The following is a 23,682-nucleotide window of genomic DNA, read 5'->3' as shown; positions in this document are numbered from 1 at the left end:
GTCTGATATTATAATTATATTTTTTAAAGTTTTACCTAACAATGCATATATATCAGTTTGACCTTTGGCCTCGGTCGGAAGAGTAAATTGAAATTTAATGTATGGATGTACGTATTATGTTGTGTTGAGGGCAAACGATTGTTTTATTTGATAAAAAACAATTGTATTTTCTAAAGCACCAGGAATACACAGTGAAAGCAACAAGTTACGTAACCTTTAAACGTCTACGATTTTTCTCAATTTAGTTATCTGTTCTGTACAGTTGACATCCATAGTATTTGTTTAAACTTTAAAACAAGGATTTATGATTAAAACAATCTTTAAAAACACTGTATACTCAGACTAAACAAGTATTCCACAATTTATTAATATTATGCAGTAAAATGAATGCTCATGATACTCTTTTACATACATACATACAAGGTTGATTCTTATACATTTCGTTACATTTAATTTGTCGTTTTTAGTTTATTATTTTTGTAAGTAAATACACTCGTAGGTCATAGGTTAAAGTATATTTTTAGAACGCAATGCATCATAGGAAATGTATAGTTTATTCATTTTAGAATACACGATAGTAGTTTATATATTATTTTACTTATGGTTCAAATAAATAAAGTTGAAATTCAACGTTCATATAGCGTCTGTTTTATTGATCGGTCTTAGGCTAATGTGTGAAAATCAAGTGTGTGCTTCTGGTACATTTTGGGGTGCCCGTGTTCTCGTGGTCCTCAAGAGTAGTGATGGTACCCAGGTGCTGCTGGAGGTGCCTAGGTGCTGGTGGAGGTACCCGGGTGCTGCTGAAGGTGCCCATATGCCGCTGGAGGTGCCCAGGTAATGGTGGTGCCCATGTGCTGGAGGTGCCCAGGTTCTGATGGTACCCAGGTGCTCCAGGAGATTCCCAGGTGCTGGTGGTTCCCATGTCAGTCGTGTAGAGTTTCCACACACACATAAATAATAATGTTCTATTCATTTAAGCTACGTTCACACTGAGTCCGGATTCCTAAGCTGGAGACGGGAGAGATAAGAATAATGCAACGAGTGAGGCATGACTTTTAATATAAATATTTTACTAGACAATGAACAGTTTACGATGTTAAGTAGTTTTTACAATGTGTTTTATGTTATAAAATTTCACGATATTGCACATGGCCGGATGGAAATTTAAAGCTATTATTTCCGGACTAATAACACTACTACAGTAGTATACTGGCCTTTACCGGAACTAAGTAGCAAAGACCTACATTATGGACGTACCTACAGTGCTCTGTATCTATCTTACCTTTACGTGTATACAGCTACTAGTTTTTACAACGTAAGATGGATAACTTGGATATTCTACCATTAACCCTATTCAGATTCTTCTCGTACCAATAGCAAAAGCAAGTGGAGGAAACAAAATACAGTATCTTTCGCTAGTCGAAGGTTTGTCCCATACTAACAAATACATTTACTATGAAGAATAACACTGAAATAGCAAAAGCAGTACATATCAATGCAATTAACATACAGTTAAAATATAGGGACCCCATAGAATGTAAATCTCCTTTGGGGGTTAGAGGCCTATCTCCGGTACCATACAAAATGATTGTTCTTTCGTTGGCATGGTATCGAAATTAATCAAATCAAACCTGATAGAGTTTTAATGTCTGACGCATGTTTTTAACATCTGACGCGTTTGTTTAATATCTGACGCGTTTAGCGGTATCTTTAATAAAAAACTGTATTTTATAGTAAATATTACAACGTTTTCAAATCATTAACAAAATTGTTAAAGGAATGAAGTATATATACTACTATAAATAGGTTGTGTTCCAAATTATTTATGAGTGTTACTTTTAATATTTCTTCATCAGAAATAGTCCTTCAATATTTATATTGAATAGCACAAACATGTAGTGAACTGCATCTAAAGAAACTAATATGCCATACAAATCAAGAAGTAAAACTAGTAAGGCCTTGGTAAAACTTAGTAAACTATGTGATATTTAAATCAAATGAAATCGAAAACATTACATCAATCCACCATGATGTTGGAATAATAAATCCGAATGATAAAATTGTACTCATGAAAATAAAGCCGACACAAATCACTTTTAATTACTAATTCCATATTTCTATTGTCATCTCAATAAAGGTACGTAATGTTCGAATTCAATTTTTTTCCCATAAAAGCAGTTGCTGCAGAAAAGTCACCTGCAGAACACCACCGGGAACCAGTGCAGTAATTGACGCTGTTATAGAGGGCTCTGTTGTTTTTCCGGAAATTTCGTTTGTAAACATCAAAAACAAGATGTCTTCTACGACTACGAGACGGGACCAGGTATTGTATTACTTGTTTTTTCATAACTTATGCAATGATTTAGTTTTTTAATTGAAGCTATATTGAGTGGAAGTATCAGTGCTCACTTTGAAATATAAAATATATTTAATTTCTGGCAATCATGGTTTTATTCTCATGCCTTTTCCTAGCTAGGCCTAGGCCTAGGCCTGCCTCTTTTTTTTTTAACGTAGAGCCTACCACCTAGGCCTACGCCGGAATGTGCAGCTGCATAGATAGACTAGGGTTATCCATACGGCCTAGACCCTCGAGGTAGGTACTAGACCATGTCTACTATTTTAGGACTAGAAGTAGCCTACTAAATCTAATAAATCTAACTAGCCAAGCTAATATGAGTGGCTTTTTTTTCTTTTTTAGAACTTAAAAGTTTGCTAATTATTAAAATTGTCAATCATTTATTATTTATAATAATTATTAATAGTAATACTGAAACTATTTTATTGTCCATAGTAATATAAAATGGAAATGCATTTAAAACTGGCATGAAATATTAGTAATAGGCCTACTCTACTTACTCTAGAGATTCTATGAATAAAAATAATAGTTTTAATACTAAAATAAATGTGCCTTAGGCTAGTCTAGACGAATACAGATCACTCCGGCCGCGCTTAAATCCGGCCGCAGCTATGGAGCGCCCAATGAGTCTTTTACAACCGAGACACGTTTTTTGTAGAGCTAATCAAAATAAACATTAATTAGACTGATATTTGATTATTTGAAATAAATTTATTAATATTTTACATATTGTTATTAACTATAATTAGTAAGTATGGGTACTGGCAAGATAAAGTGTTATAAAAATAAGGTTTTTAACTAATTTTTAATGTTAATGTAAAGCTATAAAATGTACATAGAAAGAAATTAAATATTGTTATTCAAGCATTAATTAGACGGGTATTTGATTATTTGAAAGGATAAGTTAAGTTTAGTTTGAAAGAAAAAGCAGTTCAAACTTCTTTGAATGTTAATGAAAAAAGTAAAATTGTTGCTAATCAACTAGTTCCATTTAAATTCTTTTTTCTTTTAATTCTTTTGGTCACCAAGAATTTGTTATAACACTGAACAGTATAGAAAACATAGATATGGGCGCACCATACTAACGGCCCCTTTGCACAGGAAGTCGAATTGAATAGCGGCCGGAGTGCATAACATCGCGCTAAACTGATACGGCGGCCGGAGTGAAGCGCGGCCGGAGTGATCGGCTTCCGTCTAGACATAGCTTTTGTTTCTAGGGTCAGCTGAAGCATTCCTTTACAGTTGTATCTTTGCTTATATTACCCCCTCACAGGTTATGGTTGGTGAACTTCCTGATGATTTTCTGTCAATCGGTGGAGGGGGAGGGGGTATTACAGTTCCAGATGGACACTCGCAACAGATTAATAATGACGAGCAAACCGCTAGAATGCTTCAATACGAGCAGAACGTGAATCCTGGCACTTACCAACAAGCGACCGTTGGACGACTTAGTATCACAGTTTCACAGGTACATTGACAAATCAAAGTATATTAAACGGATCAATATGTGACTCACCATAAATGTTGAATGTATTTATTCTTGGTTCTTAAGCTTAACTGGAAACTGAGGAAATTTGGACCCACTGCAGCCAGCAGTTCAGCGCCTACCAGATCAGCACACTGGTAGAGAATCCCCTACTCTTTGCGAATAGTGTACCAAGTTCTTTAACATACACTATATGTACATAGGACCAACGGCTTTACATCCCATCGGAAGGACGAGGCAATGAGAGTAAAGCATCTTGCCTGAGGATGCAATCAGTATGGTACATATATGCTCTATCACGTGCTAGTTATTATTACATAGCACCCGCCGCTAATTCCTGACGGTCTCTCACCTAGAACGCAACTGGGCCCAACGTTGCTTAACTTTAATGATCTGATGAGAACCGGTGTTTTAATGCAGTTTTTACTTAATTTTGTTTTCTTTATCTAGGCAAAACTTGCAAAGAATTACGGTGTGACCAGAATGGACCCTTACTGCCGTATCCGTGTCGGACACTCCGTGTTTGAAACACCAACGGATAGTAACGGCTCAAAGAACCCCAGATGGAATAAGGTGATACAGTGCAACCTGCCAACAGGAGTCAACACTTTCTATTTAGAGATATTTGATGAAGTATGTATCTGATAATTGGTAATATTATTAGCACAAACCCCTCCATAGAAAGAAGTTTTAAGTTCTGTACACAAGAAAGTGTTCACTTAAGCTCTGTCTACACTATCAAAAAAATGTTATGTGCCTATATGGACATGATGATGTCATATCACTAGCATATTTGGGCACATCACACTTTTTTTGTCAAACTAGTTTGATAGTGTGGACAGAGCTTTAGGAAAATTAAAAGTGACGTGACTGCGAATTTTGCAACAGAAACTTTCCCTATGGTTTGATATTTACCCGGATAAATAACTAACATTGAGCAGGCCCCCATGGTGAGTTTAGTCTATTTAGTGCACTATGGCTTGCTTACCAATTCCAGGGTTCCTGGTTCAAATCATTTTACAATTCAATACCCAAGTTTAGTATACGACTTATACTCAGAAAGAAGGGGTTTCCTAAGTATTTGGTTGTGTATCATACTTAATAGAAACAAAAATAGCAGTTCTATAATCAAGACTCCTTAATTAATTAATAAGCAAAATTGTATTTTATCAATTCAATTTTATTATCAATTTTTTTCTCTTTATAAGAAATCATTTACAACCGACAACCGCATTGCATGGGCCCACATCACTATACCACAGTGTGTCGTGAGTGGAGACACAAAGGAAGACTGGTACTCACTAAGCGGCAAGCAAGGCAATGATAAAGAAGGAATGATTAACTTGGTACTCTCTTACTCGGTAAATATAATGTATTTTTAAAGTATTTCAAGCACCCAACAGTCATAGCTGTGTGTTGATTTGCTGTTGGTTTTATTATTTATTATATTTCTGTTAAACTGTTTTATAATTGGAGAGATTAGATACAAAACATTATGTAGGATTTTTTTTTAAAAGCTCACAACTTTTATACACATCCCTATTCCAGATTTCCGCCAGTTCAAAAAAAATCATTTAAAAAAAGAACTACTTGCTCAAATTCAACCAATTTCAAGCACCCAGCAGTGTGTTGATTTGCTTATTGGATTTTTTTATAAAACTATTATATTTCTGTTGAATTGTTTTACATTTAGATGTTTTTTCCCCTCCAATTAAAATGCAATTCAGCATTTTTGCTATGTTTTGATATTGTTTAAATCTGAATTTAAATAAATACCAAAAAAACATTAGAGGAAGCTATAAAAATTAAAAATATACATCCAACTATAGAGGGCACTTTCACGTAATGCATTTTCACCTTTAGTTGACAAACAGTGACCTTGTAGTAGAGCCTAAGTAATATATGTCATTATCAGAATATTTGTACAGTATATCCAAAAACAAATCCTGAGAAATTGCATTTTAGCGGGAGATAAGGAGATAATCAAAATATCAAGATACTCTTGTGATTATCGGGAGGTCCTGGAATTCTATGTTAAGCCCTATCTACAAATTTTATGTGACAAAAAATGTGATATGCATATATATGGACATGATGACGTCATATCACTACCATATTTAGGCACGTCACACTTTGTGAAACTAGTTCGATAGTGTAGACAGAGCTTAATTACACAATTATGTCCCAGTTAAACACTGTATAACTTTTGTTTAAATCTATCTAATAATTTGCTAACTTTTGATTGGATAGCAAGTGGCAGCTACACCATGGTTGATGCAACAACAATTCCCTGCAGCTCCTCCTGTTATGGTCTTACCCTCTGCATATGCATACCCAGGTGTTGGTGCACCAATGGCAGGTAAGGCTTACAACAAAGTGTTTGTTTGTTTGTTCATTTACGTTCACAAACAAGTTTTGGTTGTAGGTGGGGCACTCTAATTGTGCACTGACATCGTTTATTGGCAAATGATAAATAATATTCTTGTCTAAATTTAATCTTTTGTTTAATGTGCTTGATGCTCGAAAATAGTAGATTTGTACTTGATCATGTGATGCCATTTCAACCATTTGCTAGACGGTAAATGTTTGGGCTTATGATCACTATGCTTTTGACTTGGATGATGAGTTAATAGTTTGGTGGTGATGATTACAATAATTAAAAATAATGATGAAGTTGTACTGATGAATATGTTAAATGGTAAAGAGATGATTATGGGACTTGAACCATTGATCTCAATATAAACAACCTAGCATCATACCACTAGACCACCAAAAGCGTAACTAGATTAAATGTGAAAATTCTTATTACTAGTGTATCCGCCAATGCGTCCTCCAGTCGTACAAGGCCCTGTCATGCATCAACATCAACAACAGCACCCTCAACCTCCTCCACCAATCACTCCCGAAGACATCAAATCCATCAACGAGATGTTCCCAGACACGGAACCAGAAGTTATCAAATCAGTCCTGGAAGCCAACCGAGGCAACCGTGAGGCGGCCGTTACCACACTGCTTAATATGCAATAGACCAAAATATATGTAACATGTTAAATAGTCTCATTACAGTCTCCAAGGTAACAAACGTTCAACCTTTGACCTTGGGTTACCAATCAAAATTTGATTTTTATTTCAATAACAACAGATATTTGATTGATCTTGGATTGAGGAAGTACAAAATCAAAAAACATGCATAAATATTCTCCACTTATTCATAACCCACACTTCACTGCTGGCTTTGTGAAAGATCATCTATGAGCAATTGTAAAAGTCATCCCATTTTAATAGATGTGGTTAATACATTCATTAGTGAATTGTAAACGTTTCCATTTGGTTAAGCACTAGGTATTATGGTGATGGATTTTATGAGTTTATTCAAAACATAAATTTCAGATTGTTGAATAATTATTTTTTGTGTATTATGCCCTCTATACATTGGTATAACATTTTGCATTATTTCAAATTGAGAGAGAGTGTGTTTTCATTCTCCGTTGGACAAGAATGTAAAGAATTTATTTAATGGGGACACAAATTTTTTTTTGTAAATGGTAATTATTTGTTTGTACTATGACATCTATTCCTTGAAAGTACATTTTGAATTATTTGTTTTCAAATTGATAGAGAGAAAGGGAGTGTGCTATTCATTCTCAAGAATGTACAATATAAAGAATTTATTTATGAGGACACTAATTTTTTTTTAATGATTATTATTTGTTGTATTATAGTAGGATGAAATGAAGAATTTAGGATTGAAAGTTCGCAACCCAATAATTGTAATGTTGTGAGGTCAGACATCAAACTTACAGGAAAAAAGATAAAAAATTTACATATGTGTCTATTAATGACCCTAAACCAATCTACTCTACCGCATTACTTAAGATAAAACATGACTGGTTTGATAAGATAAGTTTTTGCTTTAGGTACAAATAAACGGATATCTTGTACTCAATTAAATGTTACCCACGTGCCCTATTGAATGCCTTCCATGTACCGTATTGACTTTTATCCAGGTACCCTATTGAATTTTATCCTGTTACCAAAATCAGGTACAGAATTTATTGCTGTCCAGGTACCCTACTATTATTTTTCTTGCCTCATTCACAAACATAAGGGGATAGGACTTGTGTGTACCTTTTGCCTAAAACATATGATAGAAACTTCAAAACCCTGATGTTGGGATATCTGTTTTACAAGTATGAAATGATGTGCATCGGAGAAATTCTTAAAACATTTTTTCTTGATATATTGAGGTGAGAGAACTGAGATCCAAGGAAATGTTGGGAAAAATAATTTATTTCCATTTTAAGTCATTGCAATTCTAAATTAAATTCTCCTAATTCATTTGTTTGTATTGTGTCTGTATTTCAATAATTAAAATCCTTCTTGGACTTTTGTTTTAAAAGTAATTCTTTGAAATCATGTAAATCAATGCAATTACTATATAAAGTATGTTTTCCACTAGGTGAATATATTTCTGCGAATCGAGCATTCCTGAGTTCTGATTGGTTGGGCAATTTATCGCATCACAACAAGTATATGAATATCCACTGTCACACACAGACACTTATCATAACTTATCATGAGGTTATCTTGATTGTCAGCATACACTGTTTAGGGTCACCTTCTACAAATAGAGTTTTTTTTAAATGCTTCAAGTTTGATTATGCAGTCCGTCTGCCATTTAGTATTTGACGGGTTCTGAAGATTAAATTATGTAATTGAAAAAGAAATAAATTTAGATTAGCTTTCTTTTATTTTAAAATCATTTGTTGATGAAAACATATTGAAATGTAATTATTAAATTTTCCACAAAATTTATATGATTAATTATTCACGATATTTATGTATTATTCATAGTAATTAATGCATTATTCATGATAATTATGTATTATTCATAGTAATTAATGCATTATTCATATTTTAATTATGTATTATTCATACATTTTTGTATAATTAATTTTAATTAGTCCAGACCTAGTGTAATGGTATGGTACTTTTGATATAACTTTATATACATTTTATCATATAATACTCCGTCATAATGGCTACATTTTAAAGCTTAAAAAATTACAGTTATAAAATTATAGAATATATTATTTATCCATCATATCTTGTTATGAATATGTATGTATATTATGGCGGTTCTTACTGGAGTAATTAGTAAGTGTTTGTGTCAAGTGTAGCCTTACTTTTGTACGTGAAAGTCTATCAACACTTCGCTTTGACCTTACTCATGTTGAATATTGTGTACGTTTATGAATATCAAGCGCAGGTACTTCTGTACTGAGTACGCTTTCAACAATTGGCGTCAGTCCATCTACTAGTGTAGAGTATTGTGCGCGTTTTAATGTTAGAGCGCATCTACTTCTGTACTGAGTACGCTTTCCACAATTCGGTTCAGTCCTACTGCTGTGGCGTTTGTGTACGTTAATGTATGTCGAGCGCAGCTATTTATGTACTGTTTCAACTAATCGCTTAAACTGCTACTAGGCCTACTACAGTATAGTGTGTGCGTTTACATCAACCGTAACTAATATTTCACTGTGTTCATACTGTATGTCAAACTTTCATTCTTACTAGAGATTTGTACAAGCATTACATTGTTGAACATTAATACAGTCATCTGAGCATATTTCTTGTTTAATTTTAAATGATTAGCTTAAATCATAATTGTAGGCCTATTATTATTTATAATATTAACATACATATATATATGACGATCTGAATGATATTTTATGATTATGTACACGTTTATGTTCATAATTTATAAATAAGATTACTATTAAAATTATTTAAAACCGTACTATGTTTCTTAATCGTACATTTTTGTAGGCTACAATCCTATTATCTCTTAAAATACTAAAAAAGCTGAAGCACCACCAAAAACGGGCTTATTTCACTAATGCTAATACTGTTATTTGGAATTAGTTTTATACTATGTTAGTTATGTCGTGTTGTTGCAAAGGCTTATATTTATAATATAATAGAAATTTTAACCCCGGAAATACCCTTTAAGGGTTACTTAAAACTGGGATTTGTTTGTGAAATATTCTAAAACAAAGAATTCACATTGCAGAATCGAAAAACCCTACCTGTTTTATTCAACATGATAATGTACACTACCCCACCACAGACAATCTTATACAGTCAACTCTCCCAATACTGGACACCTTTGGGATGGCATTATGGGTTTGGGAATTGTACAGTATCTATAGGCCTATTTATCTATATGCATTTAATTATGTTTCTTAGAGAATTGTTTGCTTAAAATTCGTAGACGAGATTCAAATTCATCGTGATCGAAATAAGCTCCATGAAGGGCTCTTTCTTTACTTCCGTCTGTTTGGAATTTTTCACGCCCGTGTAGCACTCGATCGTTATCAACTGTCACCATATCACCTACAATTAAGAAGTCATGTGCATCATGTTTTAAAGAGTGACCAATATATCCCATTAATAAGTATTATCTACCTTTCTCATTATTTATTTTGTTAAGAACACATGAATACAAATTTTCAAAATCCCACCTTCTTCTATCATGAATTTCAGCAAGTTATCTGGCGCATATATCACGCTGGCAAACTTCTGAACGGCTTTGTAGAACGACCGGACTTGCTCCATCGGGATCTTTGCAATACCATCTTTACGAGCATGCTGGCTAAATGAAATTTTTCCAACCTGTCCATCTTTATCAAGGCTATCGTAAAATTGGTAAACCATTTGATTAAAATTTAAAAAAATTAAAGATTAGCAGTACAGTACTAGTATACAATTAATAAACGCACCCGTTTTTCAATGAGAAAAAAAAATGAAGTACAAAAGAGAGGGCAAACTACATATATCATGCTATTTAATACTGTATCTTATATTAAAGGTACAGGTAACAGGCCCGTAGCCAGGGGGGGTTTTTATGGTTCGGGCGAACCCAAATTGCTGTAAATAAATATAGATAGAGCTATCAGGGACGGTCGCAGGACTATTTTAAGAGGGTTGCCCAAAGACTCCAGGGCTGTAGACACTGAGTATTTGAGCAAGCAAATTGTTAAATGACACCCCTAGATGGCCGCAAATAGTACTCTCGCACGTACATTTATGATAATTTTTTTTTTCGTTCAATGCAAACGTCGCGGGAAAGTCTCCGATTAAGGTACTTTTGGTACGGTAATACATTCTAATAACTGTACTCAATTAATGTAAATTAATTATCAATTGATAATTTTTAAAAGTTGTACAAAAAATATGAAGCAGTTGCTATAAATATATTGAGCAAAAGGTTAAATTGTATAATTTGGAATTTTAATTCATTTAAAAATGCTAAATAAAGTCAGATGTTAAAACCACATTTTCCAAAAATTCATTTTCATTTATCCACTATAAACTTTACAAAAGTGTTGTTTTAAACCACACTCCAAATAAAACAAAGAAAATAATGATAGGAAATTTGCAGAAAGAAGCAAACTTTGCTCTGTTACCGGTATAACACGGTTCAAATTTTGGAACGTCTATAAATTACTACGGAAATTCGGCCTATTTACGACGAACGTACGGAAATGAAGATAAATAGGGTACTACACGCATCGGAAATACAACACTATACGCACAATTATGATTTGGCCTAAAAATTGGCCTTAGATTATGGAAAACCCCCGGCAAAACGCAATAATTATGGACAAATCGATTATTAGCCTTGGCAATATGCCTAATATTTAAAAGGAATGAATATAGGCTATATTTCGTTTGTCGATGAATTTTTTAAATCATGTGTGAATGATTGATCCATTAGAGGTAATCTGTGATGGTTCTAGTAACACTGCTATGCGTTCGTAATTTGTGAATAACGTAGTAGTATGCTACATACACGAGCCTAGATAGGGAGGATCTGTACTGTCGTTCATTGCGAGAGGAGGGGGAAGTCCGGTAATGTGTCATGAAAAATGTAACAAGCCAGAGATGAAATAAAATTACTAACATTTAGCTGATTGTCGTTGTTTTAGTCGTCGTCAGAAGTTTATCGACCGACATCTATTTCTCATGTGTAGTAGAGCGTTTCTTTGATTGAATAATTTTTGTTGTATTATAACACAAGTTCATTTTGGATTTTCAGTAAATTACCAATTGTTTATTCAAAGTCAAACTGTAACTAATCCCTCACTATTCAATCAAAATGTTATTATACTACTATATTGTTGAAAAATGGATTGCGTGACTTGAAAATAGATTGATAGTAAAATGTAATAAAGATACGTTCTTGTCTGGTTATTAGGTATGCATGCTCTGATAAAGCAGAGGATTATTTTTGTAGCGTTCCATTTAAAATAGATTTTATTACAAAGAAATATTTTGGTTGTGAAGTTCGTTTTAACAATTAGGCTAATATCAAAACATTCAACAATGATAAAATGCCCTGCAACTCTGTAACTACTTTATGACTAAGCCTATCAAGTTCCGTGTCCGGGTGGTATACGATGAAATGGAACTCAATTTCAATTTAGTGGCAAAAACAACATTTAGTATGAAATTAAGGCTGTTGCCCGGGCCACAAGGGAAACACAGTGACAGTGGGACAGTGACCCAAATACTTAGTGTCCGAACCCCCCCTTGACAGATCCTGGCTACGGCCCTGGGTAAATCAGATTTTAATATAACAAGTTTTTGTGATTCGACCAATTATATATACATTTTCTTGAAAATCAATAGGCATGTTCTGTAAGTATATACTCCCAAAAATTCAGGATGATAATTTAAAATTACTATCATGCTAACAAAACAAACCAAGCAAGTAAAAATGGTTTCTGTCAGTTGCTGCCGGTATTTTCCAGTACTAACTTGCTTGGTATGATCTTTTTCAAGACTTTTACCACAGTGGAAGAGAACACTGTTAACTACCATTCATGAAATGTGTCCAACTAACTATACCATACCATCATGCAATATGAAATGAGATGTATAACCGTAATAAATATGACATCATACTTTATGATCTTTGATTGTCCTCTATTGTCAAAGTGTCTTCCGCAGTCAAAACCAACTAATCCAAAGGACATCACACCAGTACATAGGAGTCGATGCGCGTCCGGGTCAGATGCTTTCAGATCATTCGCTATTTTAAATCCGTCCACAAACATGCTCTTACCACCAGAAGGGGCGCGTTTGAGTCCGTGAAAATTAATTATCTACATTAAATAAGTAAGATAACACATTTGCTCGGGTGAATCGTTGAAACATTTAAAAAAGTGCTTTTTAATGGTATTATTATCCGTGTTTAGACATGAATTGTTAAAGAATACAATTAATGGTGACTGTAGTTATGTGGTTATTTTAGTTTATTTACGTGGTAGTACCGTACCCATATTAAGGTGACACACCTTTAGGGACCCAACAAAGTGTCCCTTAATAGAGGTTTCTCCTGAATAGAGTAAAGTGTCCTTAAATCGAGGTGTCCCTTGAATATGAGTGTCCCCTGAATATAGATGTCTCCTGAATATGAGTGTCCCCTGAATATAGGTGTCCCCTGAATATGAATGTCCCCTGAATATAGGTGTCTCCTGAATAGGGGTTTCCCCTGAATATGGGTGTCTCCTGAATATAGGTGTCTCCTGAATATGAGTGTCCCCTGAATATAGGTGTCTCCTGAATATGAGTGTCCCCTGAATATAGGTGTCCCCTGAATATGAGTGTCCCCTGAATATAGGTGTCTCCTGAATATGAGTGTCCCCTGAATATAGGTGTCTCCTGAATATGAGTGTCCCCTGAATATAGGTGTCTCCTGAATATGAGTGTCCCCTGAATATAGGTGTCCCCTGAATATGAGTGTCCCCTGAATATAGGTGTCTCCTGAATATGAGTGTCCCCTGAATATAGGTGTCTCCTGAATATGAGTGTCCCCTGAATATAGGTGTCTCCTGAATATGAGTGTCCCCTGAATATAGCTGTCTCCTGAATATGAGTGTCCCCTGAATATAGGTGTCCCCTGAATATAAATGTCCCCTGAATATAGGTGTCTCCTGAATAGGGGTTTCCCCTGAATATGGGTGTCCCCTGAATATAGGTGTCTCCTGAATATGAGTGTCCCCTGAATATAGGTGTCTTCTGAATATGAGTGTCCCCTGAATATAGGTGTCTCCTGAATATTAGTGTCCCCTGAATATGAGTGTCCCCTGAATATAGGTGTCTCCTGAATAGGGGTTTTCCCTGAATATGAGTGTCCCCTGAATATGAGTGTCCCCTGAATATAGGTGTCTCCTGAATATGAGTGTCCCCTGAATATAGGTGTCCCCTGAATATGAGTGTCCCCTGAATATAGGTGTCTCCTGAATATGAGTGTCCCCTGAATATGAGTGTCCCCTGAATATGAGTGTCCCCTGAATATAGGTGTCTCCTGAATAGGGGTTTCCCCTGAATATGAGTGTCCCAAAGAGGGGTTCTGCTTTATTATTGTGTGTATGCAACTGTTTGGAATCTCGGTTTAAAGTTAAATCTTAGGCCCAATCTTAGCTCATTGTTTTATATTTGACTCCAAAATGAATCATTTGGACCTAGAAACCAGTCGATGTGAATACTGTAGACCGATGAAGCATGTCTCACGTTCCCTATAAAAGGGTCAATCCACCGAACCACACTGTTTGAATTTTAAAAGTGGCTTGCGAAAAATTTGTGGCTACAAATAAATACTATTTTAAAATGGTATTTATTTGTAATCTTTGGCCAAACCCTTACAAAAATTATGGTTTTGGGCCAAAGGAATATTTTTTAAATTGTTTAATGTTGATGTGAACAGATTGGCATATACTATGCAAAAGCCCCGAGTGTTAGTTATCTCGGCCCGAGGGCTTTCTAACCACATTAGTGATATGTATAGTAAAAATGTATCAAAACATACCCCAGGTGTGTTTGCTCCAAATGTGTAATCGGTGTGTAACGGGAGTTCAGCAGAGGTGTAACCTGGAAAATATGTATCCTTTTTTGACTTCACACCAAAAACAACCCTGTAAAAACATATATATACAACTTTTTTTCATCCTCACAGATTTCCTCATCTTTATTGTTCCAAATTATTTAATTCAATTTCAGTATATCACCGTGCGGTTAGAATTCATGTTCTGTGCCTGATGTGTTTACATAAAATTGAAATAATATATTAGTGCTCCCACCACATTAAAACAATCCTGGATCTGCCCATGGTGTTATATTATATTTGATAAAAGCAAAAAAATCTTTATTTTATATCTTTTGAGTAAATTGTAACCAAAGTGGAAAATATGCATTGGCGGTTAGTTTCCATCCATCAAAATTCTGCTTCAACAATGCTCTTAAAATCTTCTGACTCACCCATAAAATGTTTGTCGAATATGGCCAATTCTTTCGGTTAAATTGCGGAGTTCTTCGTCATCATGTGTTGGCGCATCATTAATCAACGCAATGCCGTGTATTTTAACACTTTGCATCCACCTGTACAGAATCTCGTCATCAGTCAGGACATCTTCATACTTAAATTTAGGCAGGTACGACAACAAATCCGCACCCCAAAGTTTCGTATCGAAAACTGGCCCCATATCGATGGTGCCAAACGTTTTATCTCGTAACCATGACGACTGGATGATCGTCTGATGTCCCTCCGTCCCATAGAACATTAGCTCTCCAGCATTCTGTTCAGATAACTTAAACTTAGCATCCAAATCTAAATCGTTGATCAGAAATTTTCTGGTTGCAACAGGTGAATCATAACACGAAGCACACCGACAGTTGTCTCGTAGCCATATGTAGGGGTATTTCATCTTGTGGCCATCGTCCCACAAGACGGTGACAGAGTGTCCATCGTCTGACGATTTAATTTCAGTAACCTGCTGTGAAAACTGTTTACGTTGATTAAAAAACGGCAAAGAAGCATCATAAAGCATTGACTGTTTTGGTGGAGCTGCTTCTTTACAATATGCTTGTTTAAATAATTTGAAAAATATGTTTCGACTGGCGGATAATGCATAAGAAGTTATCATGTTGCTGACTGTCGTAATACACGTCAATATGGCTACCAGAGAGAGAGAGAGAGAGAGAGAGAGAGATCCAGGAACCTATAAAATAAAATAGTAAGTTCTTACTTAATTTGCTTAGTTCTAAGTTGACCTTTATCGACGTAACGTAATTGTATGCTTTTATATTTCCGTTTGGGTCTGAATTTTTTTCGTTTGTGCGTGCGTGTGAGTGGATGCGTGTTTGTGTATGTGTGTTTGTGTGTTATATCTTATTTTTATCTTAGTTTTGATCTTAAATTGTTTCTCAGTATAAAAATCTCTAAATGATCAGATTACATTGCCATATGTCATTGCTTTGAACCCTATTATCATCCAAGTGTTTAAGTGCTTGATTGCCGTATTCATGTATTTTTCATAATTGTTTATACCTCAATATTCCTTTGTTGTTTTGCAATATTTAGTTCCTTGCCGGAATTCTGTTAAACTCACCTTATTTCGACAGTCTTGTTTTTTTGCATTGTTAATTTTTTCTTTTTTCCAATAGTCATTTTCATATTTATTTATTTTTTTATATTATACAGCGTATATATATTTATATATATATTATGCATATATTATTATTCATGCTTTGTACATTGCCTGATGAGTGTGGCCAGCTTTGCTGGTCATATGAAACAAATGTGTAGTAATACCGTAATTAAGCACCATGAAGTAAGTACCAAGTTCATAGTTTTTATTTTATTGTATTAAGCTCTACCCATAGTATTGAGCACTTTCTCCGGTTGATCTGGCTTTTTACTTAGTTATATTTTAAATTACATATTAACTAGTATTTTCACTGAACATATTTCTCTTTTATTTTTTCATTTTTACTAGATGTACAACCTTAACGCAGATGACGGAACATCCAACCACGATCGATTATCAACCTTAAACTTCTCCCCCTTTCCAAGCTATTCAGACAACCGTGACATTAACAGGAACCTTGGCAATTCTACATCTAACATTGATCCCGACTCTAATTTCACCAACAGCAACCACAGTCCCTCTCAATATTATGATCCTAATGAATTTCCTGTTGACTCACTTTCTGATTGCTTCTCCAGTATTCATTTCAACTCTAGAAGCATCCTCAAGCACATTGATGAAATTAAACAACTCCTATCATCCATTAATCTGCCATTCGATATTATTGGAGTAAGTGAAACTTGGCTCAAATTATAATTTTGTCTCTATCCACAGAACCCATAAAGACGGTGGAGGAGTTGCCATGTATATCCATGATACTCTACAATTCTCCATTAGAAGTGACCTGCACCCACACCCTTCAAACTGCGAATCCATCTTTATTGAAATTAAACGGCCTCATCACAAAAACATTATTGTGGGTACTGTATATAGACCCCCTCCTCTGACCCCAATCAATTCTCAATTGAACTTGACATTGTCCTTTCCAATTTAACAAAAGAAAATAGAAATGTTTATATTCTTGGAGACTTTAACATTGACATTCTTTTTAAATTGTCTCACTATGGAATCCGAGGACCCACCTTAAACGTTTTCAAAAGCTATCTCACTAACCGCTCCAATGTACTATGATCAGTGTAGTCATAATTTGATAACTGAGCACGCATCTTTTAATATCTACCTCATCAATAATTATTATTAATATCCTATATTACATTGTTGGATATGATCAGTGTAGTCATAATTTGATAACTGAGCACGCATCTTTTAATATCTACCTCATCAATAATTATTATTAATATCTTATATCACATTGTTGGATATGATCAGTGTAGTCATAATTTGATAACTGAGCACGCATCTTTTAATATCTACCTCATCAATAATTATTATTAATATCTTATATCACACTGTTGAATATGATCAGTGTAGTCATAATTTGATAACTGAGCACGTATCTTTAAATATCTACCTCATCAATGATTATTATTAATACTCTATATCATATTGTTGGATATGATTAGTGTAGTCATAATTTGATAACTGAGCACGCATCTTTTAATATCTACCTCACCAATAATTATCATTAATATCCTATATCACATTGTTCGATATGATCAGTGTATTCATAATTTGATAACTGAGCACGCATCTTTTAATATCTACCACATCAATAATTATTATTAATATCTCATATCACACTGTTGGATATGACCAGTGTAGTCATGATTTGATAACTGAGCACGCATCTTTTAATATCTACTTCATCAATAATTATCATTAATATCCTATATTTCAAATTTTCGATATGATCAGTGTAGTCATAATTTGATAACTGATCACGCATCTTTAAATATCTACCTCATCAATAATTATTATTAATATCTTATATCACATTGTTGGATATGATCAGTGTAGTCATAATTTGATAACTGAGAACACATCTTTTAATATCTATACCTCATCAATAATTATTATTAATATCCTATATCACATTGGTCGATATGATCAGTGTAGTCATAATTTGATAACTGATCACGCATCTTTTAATATCTATACCTCATCAATAATTATTATTACTCTAGATCACATTGTTGGATATGATCAGTGTAGTCATAATTTGATAACTGAGCACGCATCTTTAAATATCTACCTCATCAATAATTATTATTAATATCCTATATCACATTGTTCGATATGATCAGTGTAGTCATAATTTGATAACTGAGCACACATCTTAAAATATCTACCTCATCAATAATTATTATTAATATCGTACATCACAATATCAAATATGATCAGTGTAGTCATAATTTGATAACTGAGCACACATCTTAAAATATCTACCTCATCAATAATTAATATTAATATCCTACATCACAATATCAAATAGGATCAGTGTAGTCATAGTTTGATAACGCATCTTTTAATATCTACCTAATCAATAATAATTATTAATACTTAATGTTGGATATGATCAGTGTGATTTTGTTAAATTTACTGTATACGAGAGATCGAGTCAATGGGTTTTGAAAATATGTTATTCTTTTGTTCCTAATCACCCTATTGATTTGTATCCGTTTGCTGTTTAAATTTATATTTTTAATTAAGAACGCATCGTTTATGATGAACGTGTGCCGTTGTAAAAATGAAAATATTTGATATCTTTTCATGTATCATATGTATTGTAGGGGCCATCATGGGATATGCTTTTGCTTCTATTGAGGGTCCCAGTTATTCTTAACAGAATAAATGTGCAGTAAATGAATAATTTGATAAATGAGGACGTGTGTTTTAACATCGATCTATACAGACTGTAATGATACTCTTCCAGAAATGATATGTTGCTATAATAGGCCTATGACCAATTTCCATTACATTAATAATTCAATTAAGATTGGAAATGTGTCAGAAATACTAAAGAAATCCAGTAATCTTATTGATTAATAATTATTTATACCATTTCTGATGAACGAACAGAAAACTAAACTTGCAGCCAATCAAAAAGCTGCTGTACTGTAAAAGTAGGGAATTTTAAGTAGGAGTTGTTTTAAATGTCATTGGTCTCGGCTAATCAGTTGTTGCCATTTGACTATGATAGGCATCTTAATTATAATTATGGGTAGACCAAACAATATTGAAATATAATGACTTCCTTCACTTTTTATAAGCTTCTGACCTAGTTTGTGTTTTAAAATGTCAATTTTTTATAAATTGACAGATTTTACCATGTAAATTGTGCAAACTTTCAACAAAAACCCCACAAACATCATCCAAACAACTTATTATTGATTATACCACTACTAGAACTATAAAAGAGGAAAATGTATGAAATAATTTTATTGAAATAGCTCTAAGTTTGATTTTTTTGAGTGAAAAATGTCAATTTTGGATAAATTGACAGATTTTACCATGTAAATTGCGCAAACTTAATTGCAAATATTAAAAAAACACCCCACAAACATCATCCAAACCACTTACCATTGATTATATCATTGTTGATACCATAAAAGAGGACAATTTATGAAATAATTTTATTGAAATAGCTTTAGGTTTGACTTTTTTGGAGTGAAAATGTCAATTTTTTGATAAATTGACAGATTTTACCATGTAAACTTTGTATGTAAACATCCAAACCACTTTATTATATTAAGACAATATTAATATTTGAAGCAGATATAAAATGATGCATGCTCAGTTATCAAATGACTAGGCCTACACTGATCATATTTGATATTGGTAAATAGACTATTAATATTAATTATTGATGAGGTAGATATTAGAATATGCGTGCTCAGTTATAAAACTATGACTACAGTGATCATATCCAACATTCTGATATAGGATATTATTAGTTATTTAGGTAGATATTAAAAATGTTTGCTCAGTTATAAAACTATGACTACACTGATCATATCCAACATTCTGATATAGGATATTATTGGTGAGTTATTTAGGTAGATATTAAAAATGCTTGCTCAGTAATCAAATTTTGACTACACTGATCATATTCAATATTGTGATATAGATTATTAATAATAATTATTGATAAGGTAGATATTAAAAGATGAATGCTCAGTTATCAAACTATGACTCCACTGATCATATCCAACATTGAGATATATTATTAATAGTTATTGATAAGGTAGATATTAAAAAACTAAACATATCATATCCAACAGTGTGATATAGATTATTAATATTAATTATTGATGAGGTAGATATTAAAAGATGCGTGCTCAGTTATCAAATTAGGACTACACTGATCATATCCAACAATGTGATATAGATTATTAATATTAATTATTGATGAGGTAGATATTATTATTAAGAGGCATGCTCAGTTATCAAATTATGACTACACTGATCATATCAAACAATGTGATGTAGAGTATTAATAATAATTATTGATGAGATAGATATTAAAAGATGCGCGTGCTCAGTTATCAAATTATGACTACACTGATCATATCGAACAAAGTGATATAGATTATTAATATTAATTATTGATGAGGTAGATATTAAAAGATACGTGTTCAGTTATCAAATTAGGACTACACTGATCATATCCAACAATGTGATATATATTCTTAATAATAATTATTGATGAGGTAGATATTAATGGATACTAAAAGATGCGTGCTCAGTTATCAAATTACGACTACACTTATCATATCGAACAAAGTGATATAGATTATTAATATTAATTATTGATGAGGTAGATATTAAAAGATGCGTGCTCAGTTATCAAATTATGACTACACTTATCATATCGAACAATGTGATATAGATTATTAAAATTAATTATTGATGAGGTCGATATTAAACTTGAAATCTAAAGAGGTATAAAATCATAACAATGAATACAGTATGTATGTATACAGAAATAGTTTACATACATGTGTTTAATTGCTCTGACATAATTTTACTTTATACATTCTGATTACATTTGCAAAAAAAACACATGACCTCCAGATCACTAGCCTGGCATACATACCTCGAGACCGGCTGCAGACCATCAAACTTAAGCTGATGGCTAGGCTTGGATTCAAACAATTTAGACACCAATAGAAGGAAAATAAACATGTATTTTATACAACATGATGGTGATGATGTGGTAAAAAACATAAATTACAAAATTAAGAAAATAAACAAAATTACCGTTCTATAATCAATAGTAGTTTAAATTTTCAAAAACTAAGAAATATTACATAAATTGCAACAGAAAGTTGGTTATCCAAGCCTGTTAGAAAATGAAATAGTTCTTTCAAAGAGTTATAGAAATTTTATATAAAAAAATTACTCAGGTATGTAATATTCAAGTTCAAAGTTAAAAAAACCTTTATTTGTTCAACAATTGCATTATACAGTATAAAGCCAAAGAGAAAATTATTGTGTTGGCCACGCCCGACCGACCCTAAAATGACGAAAATGAAGGTCGGCTTTTTATTTTATTTTTGTGAGCCAAACGGCAATCGTGAAACCAAATAGTGAAAATATATTGTCTTATTTGCCAAATTGGCGAAATTTATTTCACCTCCACCGTCTAAAAAAGAAGTGTGCAACCAACACTCAATCATGTGATAACCGGAATACGCGATTAGCAATTTTTGGGGGGGATCGAAGTTTTAACTAAATAAACGCTTTGATTACACAGTGGTTGTGACACGTTTTTAATAGTTATCACATTTTTTAACATGTCATTTACAAAATGGATTACATTGCTATATACAGAAACAGAATGTATTATAGAAAATAATGGATGGCTATCTGAAAGTTTTCAGATGGAAAGTGGAGTAAGACAAGGATGTCCTCTGTCTGCTCTTTTATTCACACTTGCTGTTGAAATAATGGCTAATAATATAAGAGATAATCCTCTATGTAAAGGCACTATGTTACCATGTAATATAGATAATGTAAATGAAAGTACTGTTAACATTTGTCAATTAGCAGATGACACCGTCTTATTTACACAAGAAGAGACTAGTTTAAAACACTTTTTGAAAGAAATAGAGGTTTTTTGTAATATATCTGGATTAAAATTAAATAAAGAAAAAACTAAAGGAATGTGGATTTGTTCCAGCAAAAATAATGAAACAGCACCTTTTAATCTAACATGGACGAAGAATCCAGTTAAATTCTTAGGGATATATGTCGGCTACAATAAAAGAGTGTGCTAAGAAAAGAACTGGAATGAAAAAATCACTAAACTTGATCAGATATTGCAATTATGGCAAAAAAAGAAACCTCTCTTTTTTTGGAACAAGGCCAACAGCCATTAAGTCGCGTGCTACTACAATGCATAGTGATACCGGACCGACAGACAAACAGACCAACAGACAGACAGACAGACCGACAGACAGACGGACCGACCGACATAGTGAACTATACTGACCGAAATTACTGAACATGTTTAAAAATGTTGAAATGTTTAAAAATATTTATATTTTTTTAATTTACACGTGCGTAGCCTGTCACTTTTGACGTGCTCGTATAACGTAATTTCGAGTTGAAAAGTAAGTCAAGAAAACAGAAATCGGGCAAAATGAGTGCGCAATAACATTTAACGCGCAGTGCGCGCGCAAAAATCTGCGCACTCATGGCAATTTTGTAAACGCTTAAAATTGCCTGAAACGTACTCTTATTTCATCGAAAATAAATTTTGAAAATTTTAAGCGCGCGTACGCGTGCGTTATATGCGCTACGCACGTAATTGTATTGCCATATGATGATTTATGCCCTGAAATTTATGAGTACCAAATTTTATTTAATTGTGATTCATGGTTGTTAAGATATGATTACAAACGTGATTTCGTTAAATCGTGCGTAGACCGCGTAATTTTTTATTGCGCACCGTGAAAACATAACCACATCGATTCCTGGCAATAAGGAATATTCTGTGAAAAATTGACTTAGCTAGATTAAACTGATATCAAGATAAGGTCATAAAGCGATAAAACGCATAGTGATACCGGACCGACAGACAGACAGACAGACCGACAGACAGACCGACAGACAGACAGACCGACCGACCGACATAGTGAACTATAGAGTCGCTTCCACGCGACTAAAAATAATTATTATAAAAACATTTGCAATTTCCAAACTTGTATATAATGCTAGTGTCATAAATGTGCCTAAATATGTATTCCCAAAAGTAGAAAAGGTATTATATAGATTTTTGTGGGGTAAAAAAAGAGAAAAAATAAAAAGAAAAACCCTTAGGCCTATAAATTCAATGTTAGAAGGTGGTCTAAATATGGTACATCTTAGCACAATGGTTAGTTCGTTAAAACTTAGTTGGGTTAAGAGATTGTTAAGCCCTGACCCAGGTAAATGGAAATATTTACCAAAACATTATATGTATCCATTTGATTATACTGTCAATACTAGTGAACCCAATTTTG

General features: G+C 33.4%; 2 protein-coding genes across 2 annotated transcripts; one reads left to right on the top strand and one right to left on the bottom strand.

The window, feature by feature from the left end:
• The first annotated feature begins 2,261 nt into the window (after window positions 1-2,261).
• On the top strand, window positions 2,262-8,180 carry LOC140040054 (toll-interacting protein A-like). The gene is made up of 6 exons (XM_072085709.1): window positions 2,262-2,323; window positions 3,630-3,824; window positions 4,293-4,475; window positions 5,051-5,203; window positions 6,093-6,201; window positions 6,655-8,180. Exons 1-6 carry the CDS (start codon window positions 2,294-2,296, stop codon window positions 6,867-6,869), a joined length of 885 nt encoding a protein of 294 aa, XP_071941810.1. The 5' UTR covers window positions 2,262-2,293; the 3' UTR covers window positions 6,870-8,180.
• A 1,089-nt stretch (window positions 8,181-9,269) lies between these two features.
• Window positions 9,270-15,987, bottom strand: LOC140040053 (gamma-butyrobetaine dioxygenase-like). Its single transcript, XM_072085708.1, has 5 exons — window positions 15,168-15,987; window positions 14,719-14,824; window positions 12,813-13,012; window positions 10,367-10,536; window positions 9,270-10,238 (listed from the first exon to the last, which is right to left on the bottom strand). Exons 1-5 carry the CDS (start codon window positions 15,830-15,832, stop codon window positions 10,075-10,077), a joined length of 1,305 nt encoding a protein of 434 aa, XP_071941809.1. The 5' UTR covers window positions 15,833-15,987; the 3' UTR covers window positions 9,270-10,074.
• Between the last annotated feature and the right edge of the window lie 7,695 nt (window positions 15,988-23,682).

Source organism: Antedon mediterranea, chromosome 2 (assembly GCF_964355755.1).
Source record: "Antedon mediterranea chromosome 2, ecAntMedi1.1, whole genome shotgun sequence".
In the NCBI taxonomy this organism is placed as follows: Eukaryota; Metazoa; Echinodermata; class Crinoidea; order Comatulida; family Antedonidae; genus Antedon; species Antedon mediterranea.
This window is presented reverse-complemented; position numbering and strand designations above follow the sequence as displayed.